At 45.6% G+C, this 20,184-nt stretch overlaps 1 protein-coding gene across 1 annotated transcript in view; it reads left to right on the top strand.

Moving 5' to 3' along the window:
* Positions 1-20,184, top strand: part of LOC126336955 (Y+L amino acid transporter 2) — a 306,927-nt gene that overhangs the window by 186,260 nt on the left and 100,483 nt on the right. Inside the window, exon 2 of the mRNA XM_050001155.1 lies at positions 10,567-10,785. Coding sequence (XP_049857112.1) covers positions 10,567-10,785 — 219 coding nt within the window. The remainder of the gene's footprint in view (positions 1-10,566; positions 10,786-20,184) is intronic.

The raw sequence follows: 20,184 nt of genomic DNA, 5'->3' as shown, positions 1-20,184 counted from the left end.
GACCTAAACCCAATGGAACACCTTCGGTATGAACTAGAACGTAAACTTCGTTCCAGCCAACAGCGTCTGGCATTTACTACCTTCTCTGGTTTCGGCGCTTGAGTAATGCTGGGCTGCCATTTCTCCGCAGACATTCAGAAACCTCGTTCAAAATGTCCTCCACGGCGTAGTCTAAGCCTTAACAACGTCCACTACCTAGTGTCCCGGTATACACTGCTGAAAAAAAAAAGTAGCGTGTAAAGAAGGTGTCGATTTCCGTTCGGCCGGCCGGTGTGGCCGAGCGGTTCTAGGCGCTACAGTCTGGAACTGCCCGACGGCTCGGTGGCAGGTTCGAATGCTGCTTCGGGCATGGATGTGTGTGATGTCCTTAGGTTAGTTAGGTTTAAGTAGTTCTGAGTTCTAGGGGACTGATGACCTGCCATAGTGCTCAGAACCGTTTGATTTTCATTCGATGACGGCGTATCCCACCTTGTGGATAGCAGATCTGCTGATAATGGTTTAAAGGTCGTCCGCCAACAGACAGCGTAGTGACATAGCTACCAGAGCGCCATCTGTGTTTACCCTTAATAAGGAATGCCCACAGTACAATGTGGTGCAAACGTATGAAGCAAGCAGGCAACCATACATTGGAGACGTGTTTTCTACAGCCAACAGAGCGAGTTTGAAAGGGATCAGATTGTGGCCTTCCGAGTGGCGGGATGGTCCTTTCACAGAATTGCCACACAAGTTGGTGGCGCTGCGTCAGTTGTGTTACGATTAGGTTCTGGATGTCTACGCAGCACCGACTCCCGCCAGGATCGTCGTATTACAAGGGCAGAGTGACAGATCGTACAGCTACTGCAGCACAGATAAGAGGGCTTCTGAGCCGAGACGTGCCAACGTGAACTATTGCGAACGAGTTAATAGCAGTGGGAGTATGGGCACGCACACATCTAGCCCGTCTTGCACGCCGCAGCTTTGGCCGGCACTGTTCGACTTGGAAGGTGGACTGACGCGTCGTGGTCTTCAGCGATGAAGGCAGATTCTGCCCGCATGCAAGCGATGGTCGTTTGCGCGTACGACGTAGACCTGGTGAGCGCCGAGTCGTAGAGTGCATTCGTCCAACACACACTGGCCCCACGACAGGCGTTATGAACTTGGACGTGATGAGCTACAACTCCTGTACACCTTTGTTGTTTCTAGAGGGGACGCTAGCCAGCGCTCGGTACGTGCAAAATGTTTTAGACCTGTTCTTTTGCCGTTCTTGACACAGCCAGATGAAGTGCTTTTCCAACAGGATAATGCTTACCCACACAAACTGTTCGTGAAACTCAACGTGCTCTGTAGGACGTGCAGCAACACGATCTTTGGTTGTCTCCAGTCGAAAACGTGTGTGATGTGATGGGACAAGAAGTGACTCGTATGAGTCGTCAACCAACAACTCTCAGAACTACCTGAACTGTTCGAGCAGGCGTTGCATAAAGTATCCCGGCACAGTATTCGATCGAAAGGACGCCACAGTCAGCGCCTGCATTGGCGCCCATGGAGGCTACACCACATACTGTATTACTGGTATTTCAGCATGTGTCGATACCTGGTACTTCAGAATCGCTTCTGCTATTGATCTGTAAATGTAATCATTTCGTGTACCTCATTTGCGTTGTTGCAGCAGTAAGTCTTGTGTGATTTGGAAAACTGTAAAATAGTGCACCAATTTGTTTGCAGCAGTGTGCATGACACGTGGGAAGGAAGTGTGGTCATGCGGCGGCACCCTAGCTGGCGAACACCCATCTGGCTTCAAGTTGTCTCGCAGGGAAGACGCAAGGTCAGCCTTTAGGCTCGCACCTACGTCAGCCACGCGCAGCGGCACTTATTTCCGCCCACGGCGGCTCGCGGAACCGGACAGTTTTATAATCGTCTCAGGGTCCGCTGGGAAAGGCCGCGGGAAGCGGATAAGTCAACTAGTTACGGTGTGTGTGTCCAGGCAACGGGTTGCGTTTCCCAGCCTTGGAGTTCACGATTATTGGAGCACAAGGTTGCCGCGGCAGGACGTCCATTATTGTCTCCACTCGATAATGGAAGTGTTGTCGCGAAACGTTAACTCGGCTAAACGTAAATTGGCCACCACTTAATTCTTAATGATATCTTAAAAATACACTGACTGACAGTTGCTAACGAATGTAATCTTTCGCCCCGATTTCTTTATCTGTACATGGAAGAAACAGTTATCGATATAAAAGAAAGGATATCGTAAATAAGATTGCTTGATGACACTGCTACCCTCAGCGAAAGTGGGAAACAACCGCACGAGCTTTTGAATGGAATTAATAGTATACTGAGCACACACTGTGTACTGAGAGTAAACCGAAGGAAGACGGTAAAGTAATGTGTAGTAGAAATGAGATTAACGATTAACTTATCGAAACTGGGAACCACATACTACACGAAGTGAAGTAATCATGGTATCTTGGAAGCAAAAGAACACATGACGGACGGAGCTAGGAGGACATAAGAAGCAGACGGTATTCCTGTCCAAAAGAAGTCCACTAGTATCAAAAATACGCCTTCAGTTGAGGAAGAAGTTTTTCAGAATTTACGTTTGAAGCACAGCGTTATTTGAAAGTGAATAACTGACAGTCAGAAAACTCGAAAAGAAGAGGGTAGAAGCGTTTGAGACGTGGTGCTACGGAAGATTGTAGAAAATTACTGAACTGATAACTGAAGGAACCGAAGAGGTTCTCTGCAGGATCGTAGAGGACTTGGTCGCCGGCAAAACGACGACAAGCAGAAGGGACAGAATGATGAGACATCTGTTATGACATCAGGGAATAACCCTATGGTACTAGAGGAAACTGTATAGGGCAACAGCTGTAGGGGAAGACAGAGATTGGGATAAATTCAGCAAATAATTGAGGACACATTGCCAGTAACTCTTGCGGCGTAAATGACGAGTTTGCCCCCTGCTGGCAGGCGAGATAAGTATTGACTGCAAATATATGGTGTCTGTTCTTTTGGGCACGTCCGAAAGAACAGACTACAAAGCGAGGACGGCCAATGATCCCTTTCACTACATCTGAAGTGTGTGGATAAGTTGAAAATTTGGGTCTGATGGAAGGCGCGTTGGAATAATCCCTTTAAACTTTCCCCATTGATATAATTCAATGCCCACTGGCAACTAATGCCTTTAATTCCGTTGTATCTTGAAATATTTATAAGTCGTCGGGATCTCAGGTTAATATTCCATTCAGTATCAGACCCATGGATGAGCTGGACTACATGACTCCTTACAGGGAGCCACCGATTTCTATGGTTACCGGTGAAGGTGGTAGAAATCGCAACAGTAATAAATAACAGACTTAGAAAATACAACAACAGAGTATTTTTCTGAAGTCAGAATACAACAATGTACTCTTAACCGAGGAAAGTCTCCAATGGTATAAACACATTCACAAAACGACATATAGAATAAGTTCAATTAGAACTACAGAAGCTTATCTGAGTACACGTCGGAGGCAGAATGCTGAACGTTGAGAACTAGGTCTACGCAACAAAAGGGGTGTGGTAGATTTCGTTCCCCTGTTGTATCGGGAAATACTCGCGATCGTAAAAAAATGAAAACGACTGCCGAATCCGAGTGCCACTACTAAATTCTGTTCGAAGTAACGAACAGTTAACGTTTACTGCTGTATGGCGGTGCATACCTATGGCCAAAACGCGGTCGGCGGCGAGACGGAAGCTGGTGGACCTTCCAAGACGATATTGTAGAATCGGCTGCTCCAGCGGCAGACTGTATGCAGATTTCTTTTTTTCTACTTGTTGCGAATTATTATTTTAAGGGTTCTTTCCTTTCTTGCCCACGAGCTCTCCACGTCACGTGGCGTTCTTGGCAGGGTTTGTATCACAGTGTGATAGAGTAGGGTGCAACTGCTACTCTGAATGAAAAGGTTGGCACACAAGAGGAATTAGAGGCGGGCCGCGTGGAACCAGTCAGAAGATGGTGGGGAAAAAGAAAAGAAATAATATCGTTCTTTTTATTTTCTTGTGGCAACCGTCACAGTAAGTTTCCGAAATGCAGTAACCAGTTCGACGAGCCAGTGCTAGTCATCAGACTATCTACAGATTAAGAAAAGGAGATAACAAGAATGATCATTTTATAGATTGTATAATCGTTCATATCTCCTTTTCTTAGTCTGAAGATGACCCCTGGCTCGGCCAAACCGGTCACTGAATTTCCAACTGTTATGAATGTTGTGGTAAGAAAATAAATGTAGATAATTGCACAACTTCCATCATAATGAGCATATATAACTTTTTCAATAACAAGATCGGTGCAATCGTATCTTCGTACCAAAGATGTTTCTACGTAGAATCAGTTAACAGAGCAGACTCTACTAGGCCAGATGGGATATCTGTAGGGTTTTCTACAGATTGTGCTGAAGGACTTTCCTCAGTTGTAGCAACAGTATAGCGTAGTGGTTGAAGCAACGAAGCATTCAAAGAATAGGAAAAAGGGTGCAGTACGTTCTCGTTTCAAAGAGCACTCGTCAGACAGCTGCGCCTGAGTACATGCATGCACCTCTTTAAAGGCTTTCGTTTCATTATGCAACCGATTAATTCCCTCACTCCCCCATTCCGCCTTGTGCAGCAATACGCTCTCCCCGCATTCCAGACATTCGGGAGTGCTTAAATATCCCACCGAACACCATTTCCCGGCTGCTGCTCTTAAAACAGTCAGAGCGCCTGCCCACTTATCCGTACATTTATCGACATTGCAAGGCATTGATCTCTACGCCGAATCCGTTGCCATCCTTCTGTTGAACATGCTCAAGCGTTAAATTCTATCGATAAAACGATTAAAAAATCCATCTAATTCGAGCGCCACTGCGTTCTAGCAAATTTTCAACAACCGACGCCTTACTCGACCGTTTATTGTACTTGGTTTATCTCGTGATTAGTTGCATCTGGATCACAATAACCGAGTGACTGACAGTTGTGCAAAAGACAGCTACCATAGCAGTAACCAATCTTTGAATAAGTCTGGCCATACCTATTCTGTTCACTGTTGTAACATCCCAGGTGCCAGTTGCCAGATTGTTGCAGCCGATGTTTGCTGCCGGTAATGCAACAATCTTGATTCGTTTTCGCTTGTTGCATTGTTTCCTTGTGCGACGTGTTTATTTTACGTTACAGAACTCCTGAACTATTAGTCGGCCACAATATTATTGCATCTGGGAGTGAGGGGGCTTTAGTGGGCTTATAGGGAGTTTTTATCGTGATACTTCACGAGGACACGCTGAACCACTTGACAGAATATGCACAACTGTAGTGAAATCATTCGCAACGCGATGTGTCACTAATGTACATGTTTACTGCAACGTCACCGGATCTCTCAGATAAAGGCCATGGTAGCCAAGTGCAACAGTATCATGATCAGTTTATATACTGATGTGCTAAACGCAAGGACAGAAGTAATACACTCCTGGAAATGGAAAAAAGAACACATTGACACCGGTGTGTCAGACTCACCATACTTGCTCCGGACACTGCGAGAGGGCTGTACAAGTAATGATCACACGCACGGCACAGCGGACACACCAGGAACCGCGGTGTTGGCCGTCGAATGGCGCTGGCTGCGCAGCATTTGTGCACCTCCGCCGTCAGTGTCAGCCAGTTTGCCGTGGCATACGGAGCTCCATCGCAGTCTTTAACACTGGTAGCATGCCGCGACAGCGTGGACGTGAACCGTATGTGCAGTTGACGGACTTTGAGCGAGGGCGTATAGTGGGCATGCGGGAGGCCGGGTGGACGTACCGCCGAATTGCTCAACACGTGGGGCGTGAGGTCTCCACAGTACATCGATGTTGTCGCCAGTGGTCGGCGGAAGGTGCACGTGCCCGTCGACCTGGGACCGGACCGCAGCGACGCACGGATGCACGCCAAGACCGTAGGATCCTACGCAGTGCCGTAGGGGACCGCACCGCCACTTCCCAGCAAATTAGGGACACTGTTGCTCCTGGGGTATCGGCGAGGACCATTCGCAACCGTCTCCATGAAGCTGGGCTAAGGTCCCTCACACCGTTAGGCCGTCTTCTGCTCACGCCCCAACATTGTGCAGCCCGCCTCCAGTGGTGTCGCGACAGGCGTGAATGGAGGGACGAATGGAGACGAGTCGTCTTCAGCGATGAGAGTCGCTTCTGCCTTGGTGCCAATGATGGTCGTATGCGTGTTTGGCGCCGTGCAGGTGAGCGCCACAATCAGGACTGCATACGACCGAGGCACACAGGGCCAACACCCGGCGTCATGGTGTGGGGAGCGATCTCCTACACTGGCCGTACACCTCTGGTGATCGTCGAGGGGACACTGAATAGTGCACGGTACATCCAAACCGTCATCGAACGCATCGTTCTACCATTCCTAGACCGGCAAGGGAACTTGCTGTTCCAACAGGACAATGCACGTCCGCATGTATCCCGTGCCACCCAACGTGCTCTAGAAGGTGTAAGTCAACTACCCTGGCCAGCAAGATCTCCGGATCTGTCCCCCATTGAGCATGTTTGGGACTGGATGAAGCGTCGTCTCACGCGGTCTGCACGTCCAGCACGAACGCTGGTCCAACTGAGGCGCCAGGTGGAAATGGCATGGCAAGTCGTTCCACAGGACTACATCCAGCATCTCTACGAGCGTCTCCATGGGAGAATAGCAGCCTGCATTGCTGCGAAAGGTGGATATACACTGTACTAGTGCCGACATTGTGCATGCTCTGTTGCCTGTGTCTATGTGCCTGTGGTTCTGTCAGTGTGATCATGTGATGTATCTGACCCCAGGAATGTGTCAAAGTTTCCCCTTCCTGGGACAATGAATTCACGGTGTTCTTATTTCAATTTCCAGGAGTGTATTAGCTTGACGTGTTCGTGCCAAAAAGCATAGATCGATGTTCCACAATACACAGAAAGAACTGCTACATTAAAATACAGAAGCTAGCTTGTGAATGTTTCTGTTGAAACGCCATAGCAGTTGCAGCCGCAACCATATTGTCCGCGCAGACACGCGTGAACGGACAAACTCGTAACCCCCCCCCCATACTCGGCTGTAAATTGATGTTTTATTTTGATCGAGGTATAGTGATGGAAGCATTCCGTTTCCCCGAGGCGGTGCGACATCTTTCTGCGTCCTGTGTTACAAAGCTTCCTGCTGGCTAGCGGATTGTTGGGCTAGGGCGCTGTGCACGAGGAGTGTCTGCTTGAGGCAGGTCTGGAACAATAGGAAGCGCTCAGAGCCAGCCAGCCCGCCAGCCTCCGGCGCACTTGACCTGGAAAGCAGCTGCGACCACTTGTTGCTGGCGGCTGTCCCTCGCCGCGGGCAACTGGCACGCCCTCTGGGAAGACCAAGGCCATTGTTCGCGCCGGCGCCCGACCGCTGTCAAGTCAGCCGACTGCTTGGATTCCGAACCAGTCGCGGAGGATACAAGGGGAGTGATAGGCCGTCATCCAGCTCCCCCTCCGCCCAACCCCTCAATCTCTGTAGTAGAACCATTTCTATTTTGGCATGTATTGTATTGTATTGTATTGTATTGTATGTTAACCGGGGACCTAGAAACGACGGAGATGCTCCGTCCCCGCCGCAGCCGCATTGGTCCACAACCCCACGACGAATACCGCAGTCCTCTTCACCCCTCCGCCGCCCCACACCGAACCGAGGGTTATTGTGCGGTTCGGCCCCCGGTGGACCCACCCCCCACCCCCAGGGAACGTCTCACAGCAGACGAGTGTACCCCTATGATTGCTTGGTAGAGTAATGGTGGTGTACGCGTACGTGGAGAACTTTATTGCGCAGCAATCGGCGACATAGTGTAACTCAGGGCCGGCCGGTGTGGCTGAGCGGTTCTAGGTGCTTCAGTCTGGAACCGCGCGACCGCTACGGTCGCAGGTGCGAATCCTGCCTCGGGCATGGATGTGTGTGATGTCCTTAGGTTAGTTAGGTTTAAGTAGTTCTAAGTTCTAGGGAACTGATAACGTCAGATGTTAAGTCCCATGGTGCTCAAAGCCATTTGTAACTGAGGCGGAATAAGGGGAACCAGCCCGCATTCGCTGAGGCAGAAGTAAAACCGCCTAAAAACCATCCACAGATTGGCCGGTTCACCGGACCTCGACACTAATCCGCCGGGCGGATACGTGCCGGGGACGAGGCGCTCCTTCCCGCCCGGAAAGCCGTGCGTTAGACCGCACGACCAACCGGGCGGTTTGGCATATATTAGTAACTAAATAGTGGCAAAGAAGTGTAGAGCTTAGAAGCTAGTTTTAACACAGGAAACTTTCCAGCTGGTTCCACGAGAAACCGCACCAACACGTCCACTCATTTACACGGCCGTGTAGTAGTGGTTTGCAGACCACTGCTCACAATCGCAGTACCTGTATGTAAATCGATAGGGATTCTAACCCGGAATCTCCTGCTTAGTAGGCATTTGCGTTAACCACTGCGTCACCCGGACACAGTATTTATCGCAACTGCGCGGAGTATCTCGGCCGACTCACATTCCCATCTAGCACCACCTATCCGCAGCCTCAGTCCATTTCCTGAGCAGGAGGTCGAATGTACTTGTGCATCCACATTGAAGGTGGTGAATTCAATGCCCATCGAGGCGTACCAGTTATATGGATGCATGATGGCTGTTGCAACTGCGATAACACTGTGTCCCTATGGCGAAGTGGTTATCGTAACTGTCTAGTAAACAGGAAATCCCGGGTTCGAATCCTGGTCCGGCACGCATTTTCACTCGTCGCCGCTGATTGCGCATAACGTCCCTATGCAGCTGAGTCAATAGCCCTTTCCTTTCCATCCTCAACTTTTAATTTACATGGTATGTATCATCACAGCTGTGGATCACTCGTGCGGGCATGATCGAAAGAACAGACAGCGCGCGTTCATATAATTGATTCCCCTCGATGGCCAATGAATCCACACCTTCAGTGCGGTGCACAATTACGTCCGACCCGCTACGGGAATCTCAAAGTAGCGAGCACGGAGGACATGGACGGGGACTACATATTAATGCGAAACACAGGTAATGGTTTTATCAGATGATCAAATGTTTGTGAAATCTTATGGGACTTAGCTGCTAAGGGCATCAGTCCCTAAGCTTACACACTACTTAACCTAAATTATCCTAAGGAGAAACACACGCGACCATGCCTGAGGGAGGACTCGAACCTCCGCCGGGGTCAGCTGCACAGTCCATGACTGCAGCACCTAAGACCGCTCGGCTAATTCCGCGCGGCAATGGTTTTATTCTGACGTTTTGACATTTTATTATTGTTGTTATAGTGTGGCTTGTCACAAAACGATGCATTATTGCTTATCAGCACTTGATTCATACAGCAATTAATTTAGGTTTTTTTTTCAGTTACCTCCAATTCAATTTTCACCACACATCGATTTGATGCATATGTTCACTACAGATTTCTCATACATTGCGAATAACCATAATTTTTCCTGGATATAATAAGCTTTTCTTGTCATAAAATTTAGTTCCAGTGATAAATGTTGAAACTGACCAAATAATTACTGTAAAAAATGCAGTTTTAGTGTCCTGCACCCCTATCCGCGAGCCCGCCGCCTCACCCTGGCTGAATTTCTGCCGACGTCCACGCCACTATTTGGTCAACGCTGGAAAGTTCAAGTAAATCTACATCTACATTTATACTCCGCAAGCCATCCGACGGTGTGTGGCAGAGGGCACTAAGTGACACTCTCATTACCTCCCTTTCCTGTTCTAGTCGCGTACGATTCGCGGGAAGAACGACTGCCGGAAAGCCTCCGTGCGCGCTCGAATCTCTCTAATTTTACATTCGTGATCTCCTCGGGAGGTATAAGTAGGGGGAAGCAATATATTCAATACCTCATCCAGAAACGCAGCCTCTCGAAACCTGGACAGCAAGCTACGCCGCGATGCAGAGTGCCTCTCTTGCAGAGTCTGCTACTTCAGTTTCCTAAACATCTCTGTAACGCTATCACGCTTACCAAATAACCGTGTGACGAAACGCTCCGCTCTTCTTTGGATCTTCTCTATCTCCTCTGTCAATCCGACATGGCACGGATCCCACACTGATGGGCAATACTCAAGTATAGGTCGAACGAGTGTTTTGTAAGGCACCTCATTTGTTGATGGACTTCATTTTTGTACCGAGTGTCTAGATATTTGTGTAAGCTAGGTAGGAAGATTAGATGGGTAGATCACATAACTAATGAGGAAGTATTGAATAGGATTGGGGAGAAGAGAAGTTTGTGGCACAACTTGACCAGAAGAAGGGATCGGTTGGTAGGACATGTTCTGAGGCATCAAGGGATCACCAATTTAGTATTGGAGGGCAGTGTGGAGGGTAAAAATCGTAGAGGGAGACCAAGAGATGAATACACTACGCAGATTCAGAAGGATGTAGGTTGCAGTAGTTACTGGAAGATGAAGAAGATTGCACAGGATAGAGTAGCATGGAGAGCTGCATCAAACCAGTCTCAGGACTGAAGACCACAACAACAACAACAAGGTGGGACTGGAGGAGAGAGGTTACAACTCGCTACTGTGTGTTACAGGGACGATGATCCCCAAGTCCGGGGGCGACTACGCGTACATCAGCGAGGCGTTCGGCGCGCTGCCCGCCTTCCTGTACCTGTGGGTGGCGCTGTTCGTGATCGTGCCCACGGGCAACGCCATCACGGCGCTCACGTTCGCCCAGTACATCCTGCAGCCCGCGTGGCCCACCTGCGAGCCGCCCTACGCCGCCGTCCGACTCGTCGCCGCCCTCGTCACCAGTATGTATACCCCTAGCAATGGTCTACCTCACCTCTCTCTCGTTCTCTTCTCTCTTTCCTCGTTCTCTTCTCTCTTTCCTCGTTCTCTTCTCTCTTTCCTCGTTCTCTTCTCTCTTTCCTCGTTCTCTTCTCTCTTTCCTCGTTCTCTTCTCTCTTTCCTCGTTCTCTTCTCTCTTTCCTCGTTCTCTTCTCTCTTTCCTCGTTCTCTTCTCTCTTTCCTCGTTCTCTTCTCTCTTTCCTCGTTCTCTTCTCTCTTTCCTCGTTCTCCTCTCTCTTTCCTCGTTCTCCTCTCTCTTTCCTCGTTCTCCCCTCTCTTTCCTCGTTCTCCTCTCTCTTTCCTCGTTCTCCTCTCTCTTTCCTCGTTCTCCTCTCTCTTTCCTCGTTCTCCTCTCTCTTTCCTCGTTCTCCTCTCTCTTTCCTCGTTCTCCTCTCTCTTTCCTCGTTCTCTTCTCTCTTTCCTCGTTCTCTTCTCTCTCTCTCTCTCTCTCTCTCTCTCTCTCTCTCTCTCTCTCTCTCTCTCTCTCTCTCTCTCTCTCTCTCTCTCTCTCGAGCATGCAGCAGCGCATTGAAGTCTATTTCAGTGGTCTCTTTTGCTTTCTGCTATGTTTAAGTATCGTTGCAGCGTCTATACATACAGGGTGTCTCAAACGTTTTGGGTCAAAATTGAAGCAAGCAATAGTGGCTCCACAACCGATTATATTGTGATAGGTGGAATGGATATTTATTGAGTTATGAACACACAGAGTACACCGTATAACAGCGTAGTTCATAGTAATTGTTTAAAGTGACGACCGCCAGTCTCTATGCATGCATGGTAACGGCGCATGAAGTTCGGCTGCACTCTCTCAAAGATCCCTGGTGTCCGTTGCACCAGGAAATCAGTGGCTTGGAACATAGCACGCAGGTCTCCACTCGTTTCAAGGGGGGTTTCATACACCAACGTCTTGACGTAAACCCAGAGGAAAATGTCCAGATGTAGGAGAGAGGGCGATCGTGGTGGGGATGGGACAAGACCCACTCCTCCCTTCCCAATCCAACGATGAGGGTGAGAGTTCTTCAGGTGCTCGCGAACATCAACATCGAAGAGGGCTTGTGCACTGCCGTGGTCAAACTAAACCATTTCGCAGACAACATGGGGTACAGTCTCCTAGACTCTGGCAGCATATCTCGGAGTAACACCGGGTAACATGGACTGGTCACACGAGGACGCAGCAAATAAGGTGCTATTAGCTGACCTTGGACACTCCCCGCCCATAAGTTGACAGAGAATCGGTGCTGGCGGCCACCGACGTGGGTGGCATGGGGATGGTCCTCACTTCAGAAATGGGTGTTGAGGCTATTGAGAACACCACCACTGGTGAATGAGGCCTCATTCGTGAACAATAGTACGCTGAGTATGTCGGCAACACAATAAATACGCATTTCCTACCGTTAGTTCCCCAACTCAATTTAATCGCCCCTATCACCTGTTTCAATCTGACCTATAACGTTTGTGATGTACTGTGTACGGGGTTAAACAAAAAGGTATGGCCAAACTTTCAGGAAACATTCCTCAAACACAGAGGAATAAAGTGTGCTGTATTGCCATGGGTACGGAAACGCTTTGTTCCCATGTTAGAGCTTCGTTCCTACTGCTTTTCGAAATCAAATTTCTCCTTTGATCACCAGTCCCTGCTGCCACGCCTTCACAAAAACATCCTACATTCCCTAAACCTATACACACTCCATATCCTGTCCCAATGCAGCTTCCACCGTCTAACTCCGCCAGACAATGGGAACCGTCCCGATATTTATCCGTCCTATGCGCTATAAATCTTCATCCGATCCTACTCCCCATCACGGTTAGCGTCCTCTTTTCTCCTCACTATCTCTATTCGTACCCCTGCCCCGCTCACACAACAAACTCCTCGCCACCTATGTCATCCCACCATTCAACCTAACACCTACTTCATCTCCACAGTTTCATACCTAACGAATCCCTATATTTTTCTACCCACACCCCTCCTCTCGAAACCCTTTTCTCGCAGTGTAGGTCCTTCGGCTTTTAAGTAGAAGTACAGTGATGTTTCTTTGAAGAATGCCACCTTCTCCGCGATGTGTATTTAAATATATATATTTTAACTTTTTTCTTTTAATCCTTGGAATTTAATTAATTTTTTTTTTTTTAAGAGAGAAAGTCTTGACTCCGAACGAGGCTTTATTATATTTTGCCAATATCGCTTTTCGCGTTCTTCAAGGCATCTTTAGATTGTCTAGCACAACAAGTGTTAAACACATAGGATGCCGTATATGCAAAATGTCTTAGCAGACAAACACTATTGCCAGTATTTTTAGAAAATTGCATGGTGCCCTGGCATAAAACAGAGTTGAATACCCGAGAAATACCTTTACCTCAGTAGGTAGTTCCCTTTGTCGAGTTTTAAGAGACTCCGTGCAGTGCCCTTGTAGAATATATGGCCCAAACGAAAACACACCAGAAACTGGGTCAGGCATACAGAAATGCATCGCAGAACGTAAACATGTACAACGGCATTTCTTACGTGTTTACATTTTGTGATGCGTTTCTGTAGGTTTGGTCCTGTTTTTCGTGCCTTTCGAACTGCGCCATATACTCTGCAATGGCAATGCGCCAAGTCTCTTAATACTCGACAACTACCTACTGAGGTCTTTTATGTATTTTAAATGTGTGTTCCAGTGTACTCAACAGTATTTCACATCAGAGTATCGAGCAACGGTCTTAAAATATTGACAACGGTATTTGCCTGCTAAGATATTTTGCATGGATGGCAGCTTATGTGTTCAACAGCTGTTGTGCCAGACAATCGGAAGGTGTCCTAAACAGGCGCGAAACGCGTTATGGCAAAAGTCTGTTTCGTAGCCAAGACTGTTTATCTCTGCAAAACGTTTCACTGGTTTCTGTTTCACCCCTCTATGAATTAAAAAAAAGGTAACGTTCTTAATGTCTCCATGTAAACTAGACAAAACTCATTTTTTATAACAGGTGCGGCAGTGCGACAGGCGATTTTGTGATCTCTACTCTCAGTACAAATTTATTAACGGTGATATAATGGGAAAACAAAATGAATTTGTAGTGTCCTGCGGTTGGCAGGGAAGAACTAACGATCAAGTTTGAACACACTTTATTCAACTAAAACGCCTTCTTGGCGTACGCTACTTTCCAGACGCAAGAAGAACAAAAAACACAGCAATTCTTGTGGTGGCAAAAGCCAGATAAGAGTACTAGACAATGTAAAGAAATAATAACCAAAATACTACTCTACACAATTATAAAGTGGCGTTACGCCCAGCAAAATACATTTTTCTACTGAATGCTATGGGAAGTGTCTACTACGCTAGAACCGGCGTAGCTTCACTTGAAGGTCTGCCTCTCTTCTTTGTAGCCCGTTTTCGTGTCCTAATTCACGATTCTGCAATATATTGCCGCAAATTGTGTAGGTCCGAAGTTTTCTTTTCAGGAAGCCCAAGACATTTTGCCTTGTGCACACACACTCTAGCCATGATCAGGTTATGGTTATAGCCGGATCAACGGCCAGTGTAAACATGCGCTGTGTTCAATTTGTGATCGAATAAATGTTCTGTAAATTAAAATCAGAAAGTCATACTTATCAACACCATCTATATCAATGTCGTACAGTTTCAAAGCTTCAGCTCTCGGAACACCAATGCAAAATATATTCTTCTTATCCCAGCGTCTACGGATATAATTTGTTCGAATGCCTTTGAAGTTTGAGCCAAAGTCACTGAGCTGTTGTCAAACCACTTTGTGAGGATTACAGCACCATCATTGCTGGCAGCCTCTTGCTTATAGCTTCGTGGTTCATTTTTCCATATATCTGCATCAGTATATCAAAATCAGACTACCATGTGGTTATCCTCATCTAAATCTTCCTGCTCGAGGCAATACATTGTATGGGAAAGTTCATCATTGCTGTCAGCCTCCGCAGAAAAATTTTCAACATATTCAAGTCGTTCAAAATCAGATAGAGCATTATTTTCCAGAATTTCTGAAGTCTCTTGCACACGGAATTTTCTTTATAATTCCTGATAATTGCTGAAATAATTATAAGTAGTTACTAACGATAAACAATTGTAAAAATGAGAGCATACACTTGGAACCATCACGCAAGCAAAATGTGAATAGTAGTTTGAAGCCAAAGCCGAGGATAATCATGGAGACTTTGTCCACTGTCGTTGATGATTTTTTGAAACTTTCCCATGGCAGCACGCATCTCGTGGTCGTGCGGTAGCGTTCTCGCTTCCCGCGCCCGGGTTCCCGGGTTCGATTCCCTGCCGGGTCAGGGATTTTCTCTGCCTCGTGATGCCTGGGTGTTGTGTGCTGTCCTTAGGTTAGTTAGGTTTAAGTAGTTCTAAGTTCTAGGGGACTGATGACCATAGATGTTAATTCCCATAGTGCTCAGAGCCATTTTTTTCCCCATGGCAACTGTAACTCTGTTTATTGTAATTAGTTTTAAAATAGTGGAAATCTCTTTGAACAGGAACAAAATACTGAGCATTTAGAAAAAGTGTAGGTAATTGTAAAAGCGAAGTAGTCACACTCAACTTCGCACGACCGGCACTATGTGTATGCCGTGGAAGTTTCAACATCCATCAATGGATGGCATGAAGACTCGACAAAGTGCAGAATATAGAAAGTTGCGACAACCTTTTATGTCTAGAGTGCCGACAATTGAGCGCTGTCATTGGTCAGTTAATCGTCACTCGGTAGAAGGCAGCCATTTGGACCCAAGCAGTACGTGAAAGTAAGTGGGACAGTTGATCTAATTAGCGATTATATTAGCATAAGTGCCAGTGAAACATCCAGCCTCATTTTGTATGCAATTAAGAGCAAAGCAAAACTAGTCAACTTTTCTGTGGTGAAGACCACCGCAATACTGTGCAGCAAACTGCCATTCGAGAGCGGAGCTTCGCAGCAGGTTTTCGAGTTCCACGAGGTAAAAGATATGCGAAAAGATGCAAAATATGACTGCAACAAATAAAAAAAGAAAGATAATTTCTGTACGAGAATGCTAGACTATTTCTCGCATTGCCGATTAATTAACAAGAACATTTCATATACAATTGTTTCAGCACCGCTTGCTCAAGTTCCTTTTTTATTACCCCCATTTCACACCTGATCAGCTTGAGATGAATCGCAAGAATTGTGACAGTTTCATGCCCCGTGTAACTCATCGGGGAAATCAGTTAACTATTTCCGACCACATTATTCTTCCCAAACAAATCGTTAATCATTTGCCAGGTCCAATTGTCTCCACTGAGCCTGTTGGAAAACTGTGACTTCGACGCAGAGAAAAAAAATTAAGCATTGTCTAGAACCTACTAGAAAATGTAATAAGACTACGGCATTACGATACAATGAAAGTTGGTCCTGCTTGAGTACTTTAAAATCTTAACGTTTCAGCAGCAGTTAAGTATGCAGCTGAATGAAAGATACTTTAAAGTTCTGCTACAACTCAGTATATTATAGACATATGGTAATTTTCCGGTGGTCTAAGTTAATAACCTTGAGGAACAGAAAAATTGAAATTTGTGATGATGTCGAATGTAAGTACGATGATTCTGTGCAGTTACTCAAGAGTGTTATTGCGCTGATTGAGAATTGGAAAAATAGGTACCTGGAGGACGAAAGTAATTATGGCAACAACTGTAGTAGTTAGCAGTCTGAATTAACTTCTAAATAAAAAAAGTTTCCGCATTGTTCCATCGTGCAGGCTTCCACAAGATGCACCGGAAAAACTTTACAGCGTGGGTCCTGTAAATAATCTAGTTGCGTATTCCCTCAGTTTTAAGAGAGATCTGTGGCTCATTTGTTGTGCCACAGTATTTTAATTCCAGGCGCAAAGGCAATTATCAGACGGAAAATTTTGAATTTTGCGCTCCTCGTCGGCTACATAGTACAGTCATAGAGCAACAGTGATGCAGTCATGCCTGTAAGTCCTAATTGAGGCATAAGCGACGTAAATGTGTTTTAACACGAAGAAGAGCGAGCTCTGCCTTATCTAGCCGGGAGAACTGTAAAACAAGTTAGGAAGAAGTACGTGTTACGTACTGTGTGCCGTGTAGCACTTTCAGCAAGTGACCTGCCAGAATGTGGGCGAGTTCGTCGATTAACCCAACTCAAAAATAAAAAGACCCACGACAGCTTAGAACGCGTAACGGAAGGAACGCCTAAATTCTTCAAATTGCAGAAAAAGCTTACCGTTTCAGTGAAAAACAAGTTCTGCAATCGAAGTTGTGGCTTCAAGTACTAGAGGGAGATGTATGTAAAGCAGCCAAGAAACTCCCCCACAGTACTCCGTTTTGTCACTCGGTCACAAGAAAATTGTACAGGTACTTCTAACGAAAGATTATACATTATTTTGAGGAAATACAACCGCCAAGCTAAGACAAAAACCACTGCAAAACGTGCCACTAAAAGTATAGCCATGAGAAGGGCGACAACATGATTTGAGCGAAAATCATCACTTTATTCGGTTTAGATTTTCTGTATAAACCAGTAAACAACTGAAAACTGTAGTTCATTATTTACTGTACGCAGTGTCATATCACATGCATAGTCTCGTTCACTTCTCCATAAATGAAAATTTGAAAACTGTCCATAGTGCTGTCATAGCCACTTGGATCCAAAATGACGGCCGCCACTGATTTGGCGGTCTTTCTTTATTCAGAGCCTTACACTCGTGGAGGAGAATGTCCGTTTACATATACCGACTGAAAATAAAATCGTTCACTGTACCATTTCTTCAAATTTCTCCTCTACGGTACACAGTTAGAGGCAGCAACGGAAAAAGGCTGCTCGTGTGCATTTCCAAATGACGAATTATTGAGAAGAACTAGAAGTGAGTCATAAATAAGGAACTTTAATATCTTGGCAATGCCCCGAGGCATTCAGAGATGTTACGCAGAAGTACGGAGAATCTCATGGGCCATAAATTTATAAAGTGTGCCTCAGTCTCTATCCAGTGGGCTTTTCTAGACTACGATGTCCAAGAGATACTTTCTATAGTGACCGTTAACTCTTTATAACAGATTTATAACAGATGAACACGAGGAGGAGAATACATTTAGGTACAAGAGTAACTAGAAAACACAAAAGTAAGCTCATGAACAATTTGTGCCGAAGTGAACCGTAAGTAGTGATATTGGGCTTAATAACGTGCATCGTTTGTAAGTGGACGAACTTACCAAGGAAACTATGATATGAATAGCATATTGATGAGTACGTAGGAACGAGACTATCGTTTCGGATATTCTGCCGATCCATAAAGTGCTGTTATCTTCACAATTTACCAATAATAAAGGCGTGTAATGGATGCGAAATATTGCTTACAGCGCTTCATTTGGTATTCCATTAATTTCAGGGGCAATAGATCCTACCCGCAGAAATGTGCTTGCTGCGTATTCAAATTGGCACGCCTCGTTGGACAGAAATTGTTCCCTTTTTATCATACTCGATGCGGATCTGTGCTCTCTGTGATACTAACTACAGAAACTAATAGCTTCATCCTCGCCGGAGTTCGTTGTTTCAGCCATTTTCATATCAAATGCTCCTTTGGTCAACAGATTATATAACTCCTACATGTTACATATTCAAGCCGAGAAAGGAATTTTACAAAAAGGCCTCTCTTCATTGTGTCATTGACGGAGATTTCTAAATGGCTAAACTTTGACGGGGAAGGGAGTACAGATGGCCAGATATTAAATGAAATGGATCCGATCTGCGAATGGTACTGCTTAGCTTACTTCCAAAGCGGAACACCTTTATCCGACAGTGGAAGCACCCAACACAACAAATATTACAGCAAGCCTTTAAATTATAGTAAGAGCAAAGTAATATATAAACAGTATTCTGGAAAAAAAGAAGTGGAAAATTAGCGCTGATGTAGTTGAGCGAATTGAATTCATGCACTTCGGCCAACTGTAAACGACGAATGGGCGGATCCTGAAAGAAGCAAGCAGCAGAATAAAAATTGCTTCTAATTCATTTGAAAAATGGGATTTAAGAGTTCGCAAGTAGGTACCTAATGTGCGTGTATTGGTTAAGTCTGTAACTATCACATTCTTGCCACTTATAGTCTACAGTAGTGAGATATGAAACTTAGCAGGACAATCGTAAATAATGAAAGAGACAATATGGTCTGGCAAAAAAAAATTGTTAATAGGGCAAGTTTGGTACTTCTATGGCTTTAAGTTGGCATCACTGTGATAAGCCCTGATCAGCTGATGTATCAACATTGTTTTGTTTATAATCTCAAAAATACAGTTCAAGATGACGAGTCCACTTGAAACATCCACATTAATTGAACAACGTTCTGTTGTCCGTTTTTTACTTTCTGAAGGCGAGAAACCATTGAGTATATACCGCAGAATGTCTAAAGTTTATGGTGAAGGTTCTATGAATCGTACAAATTTTTACAAGTGGGTAGGGCAATTCAAAAGTAGTCTCGACTCAGTGACTGACGAAAGCCGTTCTGGCCGACCAGTTGCAGTTTCAACTCCCTCACTTGAAAGTCGAATTGATGACATTATTCTTGCCGATGGCAGTGTGACTGGAAATGATAGCTGATAAGGTTCAAGTTAGTGCTGGTACAGTTCATAACATTATAACATGATGAAGTACCTCAAAACATGTGCAAGAAGGGTCCCAAAGTAGCTGACGCAGCTACACAAGGAAACAAGGTTGAGAGTGTGCACAGAACTAAAGTAACTTTATTAACGAGAAGGTGAGCTCTTCCTCAACAAAATTTTAACTTGTGATGAAACTTGGGTTCACCATTATAAGCCAGAATCAAAAAGATAAAGCATGGAGTGGAAGCACATCAACTCACCTGTCAAGAAAAAATTCAAACACACAAGCACCAGCAGGAAAAGTCGTGTTGACGGTATTTTGGGATGATGAAGGTCCAGTTTTTTTGTGATTATTTCGAAGAGCAGCGTACAATGAATAGCCAGTACTACTCGGATTTACTTTCAAACAAGGTGAAGTCAGCCATGAAAGAGAGACGTCATGAATCTCAGAGGAAAGATGTGATTCTCCAGCAAGACAACGCACGTCCTCATATTGCTTAACTAACCCGTGAAACCATGGAGAAAATGGTCTGGGAATTACTGCCTCATCCTCCTTACAGTCCTGATTTATTACCTTGTGATTTCCATTTCTTTGGTGCACTGAAGGAGGCATTACTTGGGAAGAGATTCTGGACAACGAGGACGTGAAAAAGTTCGTGGGAAATTGGTTCAAACATCAAGATAAAGAGACCTTTTCAGCCAGAATAAAATCGCTTGTAGCTCGTTGGAACAAGTGCATATATGTTAAAGGGGATTATGTTGAAAAGTAGAAAAAGTACTATTGTGTAAAAA

The sequence above is a fragment of the Schistocerca gregaria genome, chromosome 2, assembly GCF_023897955.1.
Source record: "Schistocerca gregaria isolate iqSchGreg1 chromosome 2, iqSchGreg1.2, whole genome shotgun sequence".
Taxonomy (NCBI): Eukaryota; Metazoa; Arthropoda; class Insecta; order Orthoptera; family Acrididae; genus Schistocerca; species Schistocerca gregaria.
Note: the sequence above shows the minus strand (reverse complement) of the source record. Positions and strands in the feature narration are given on the sequence as shown.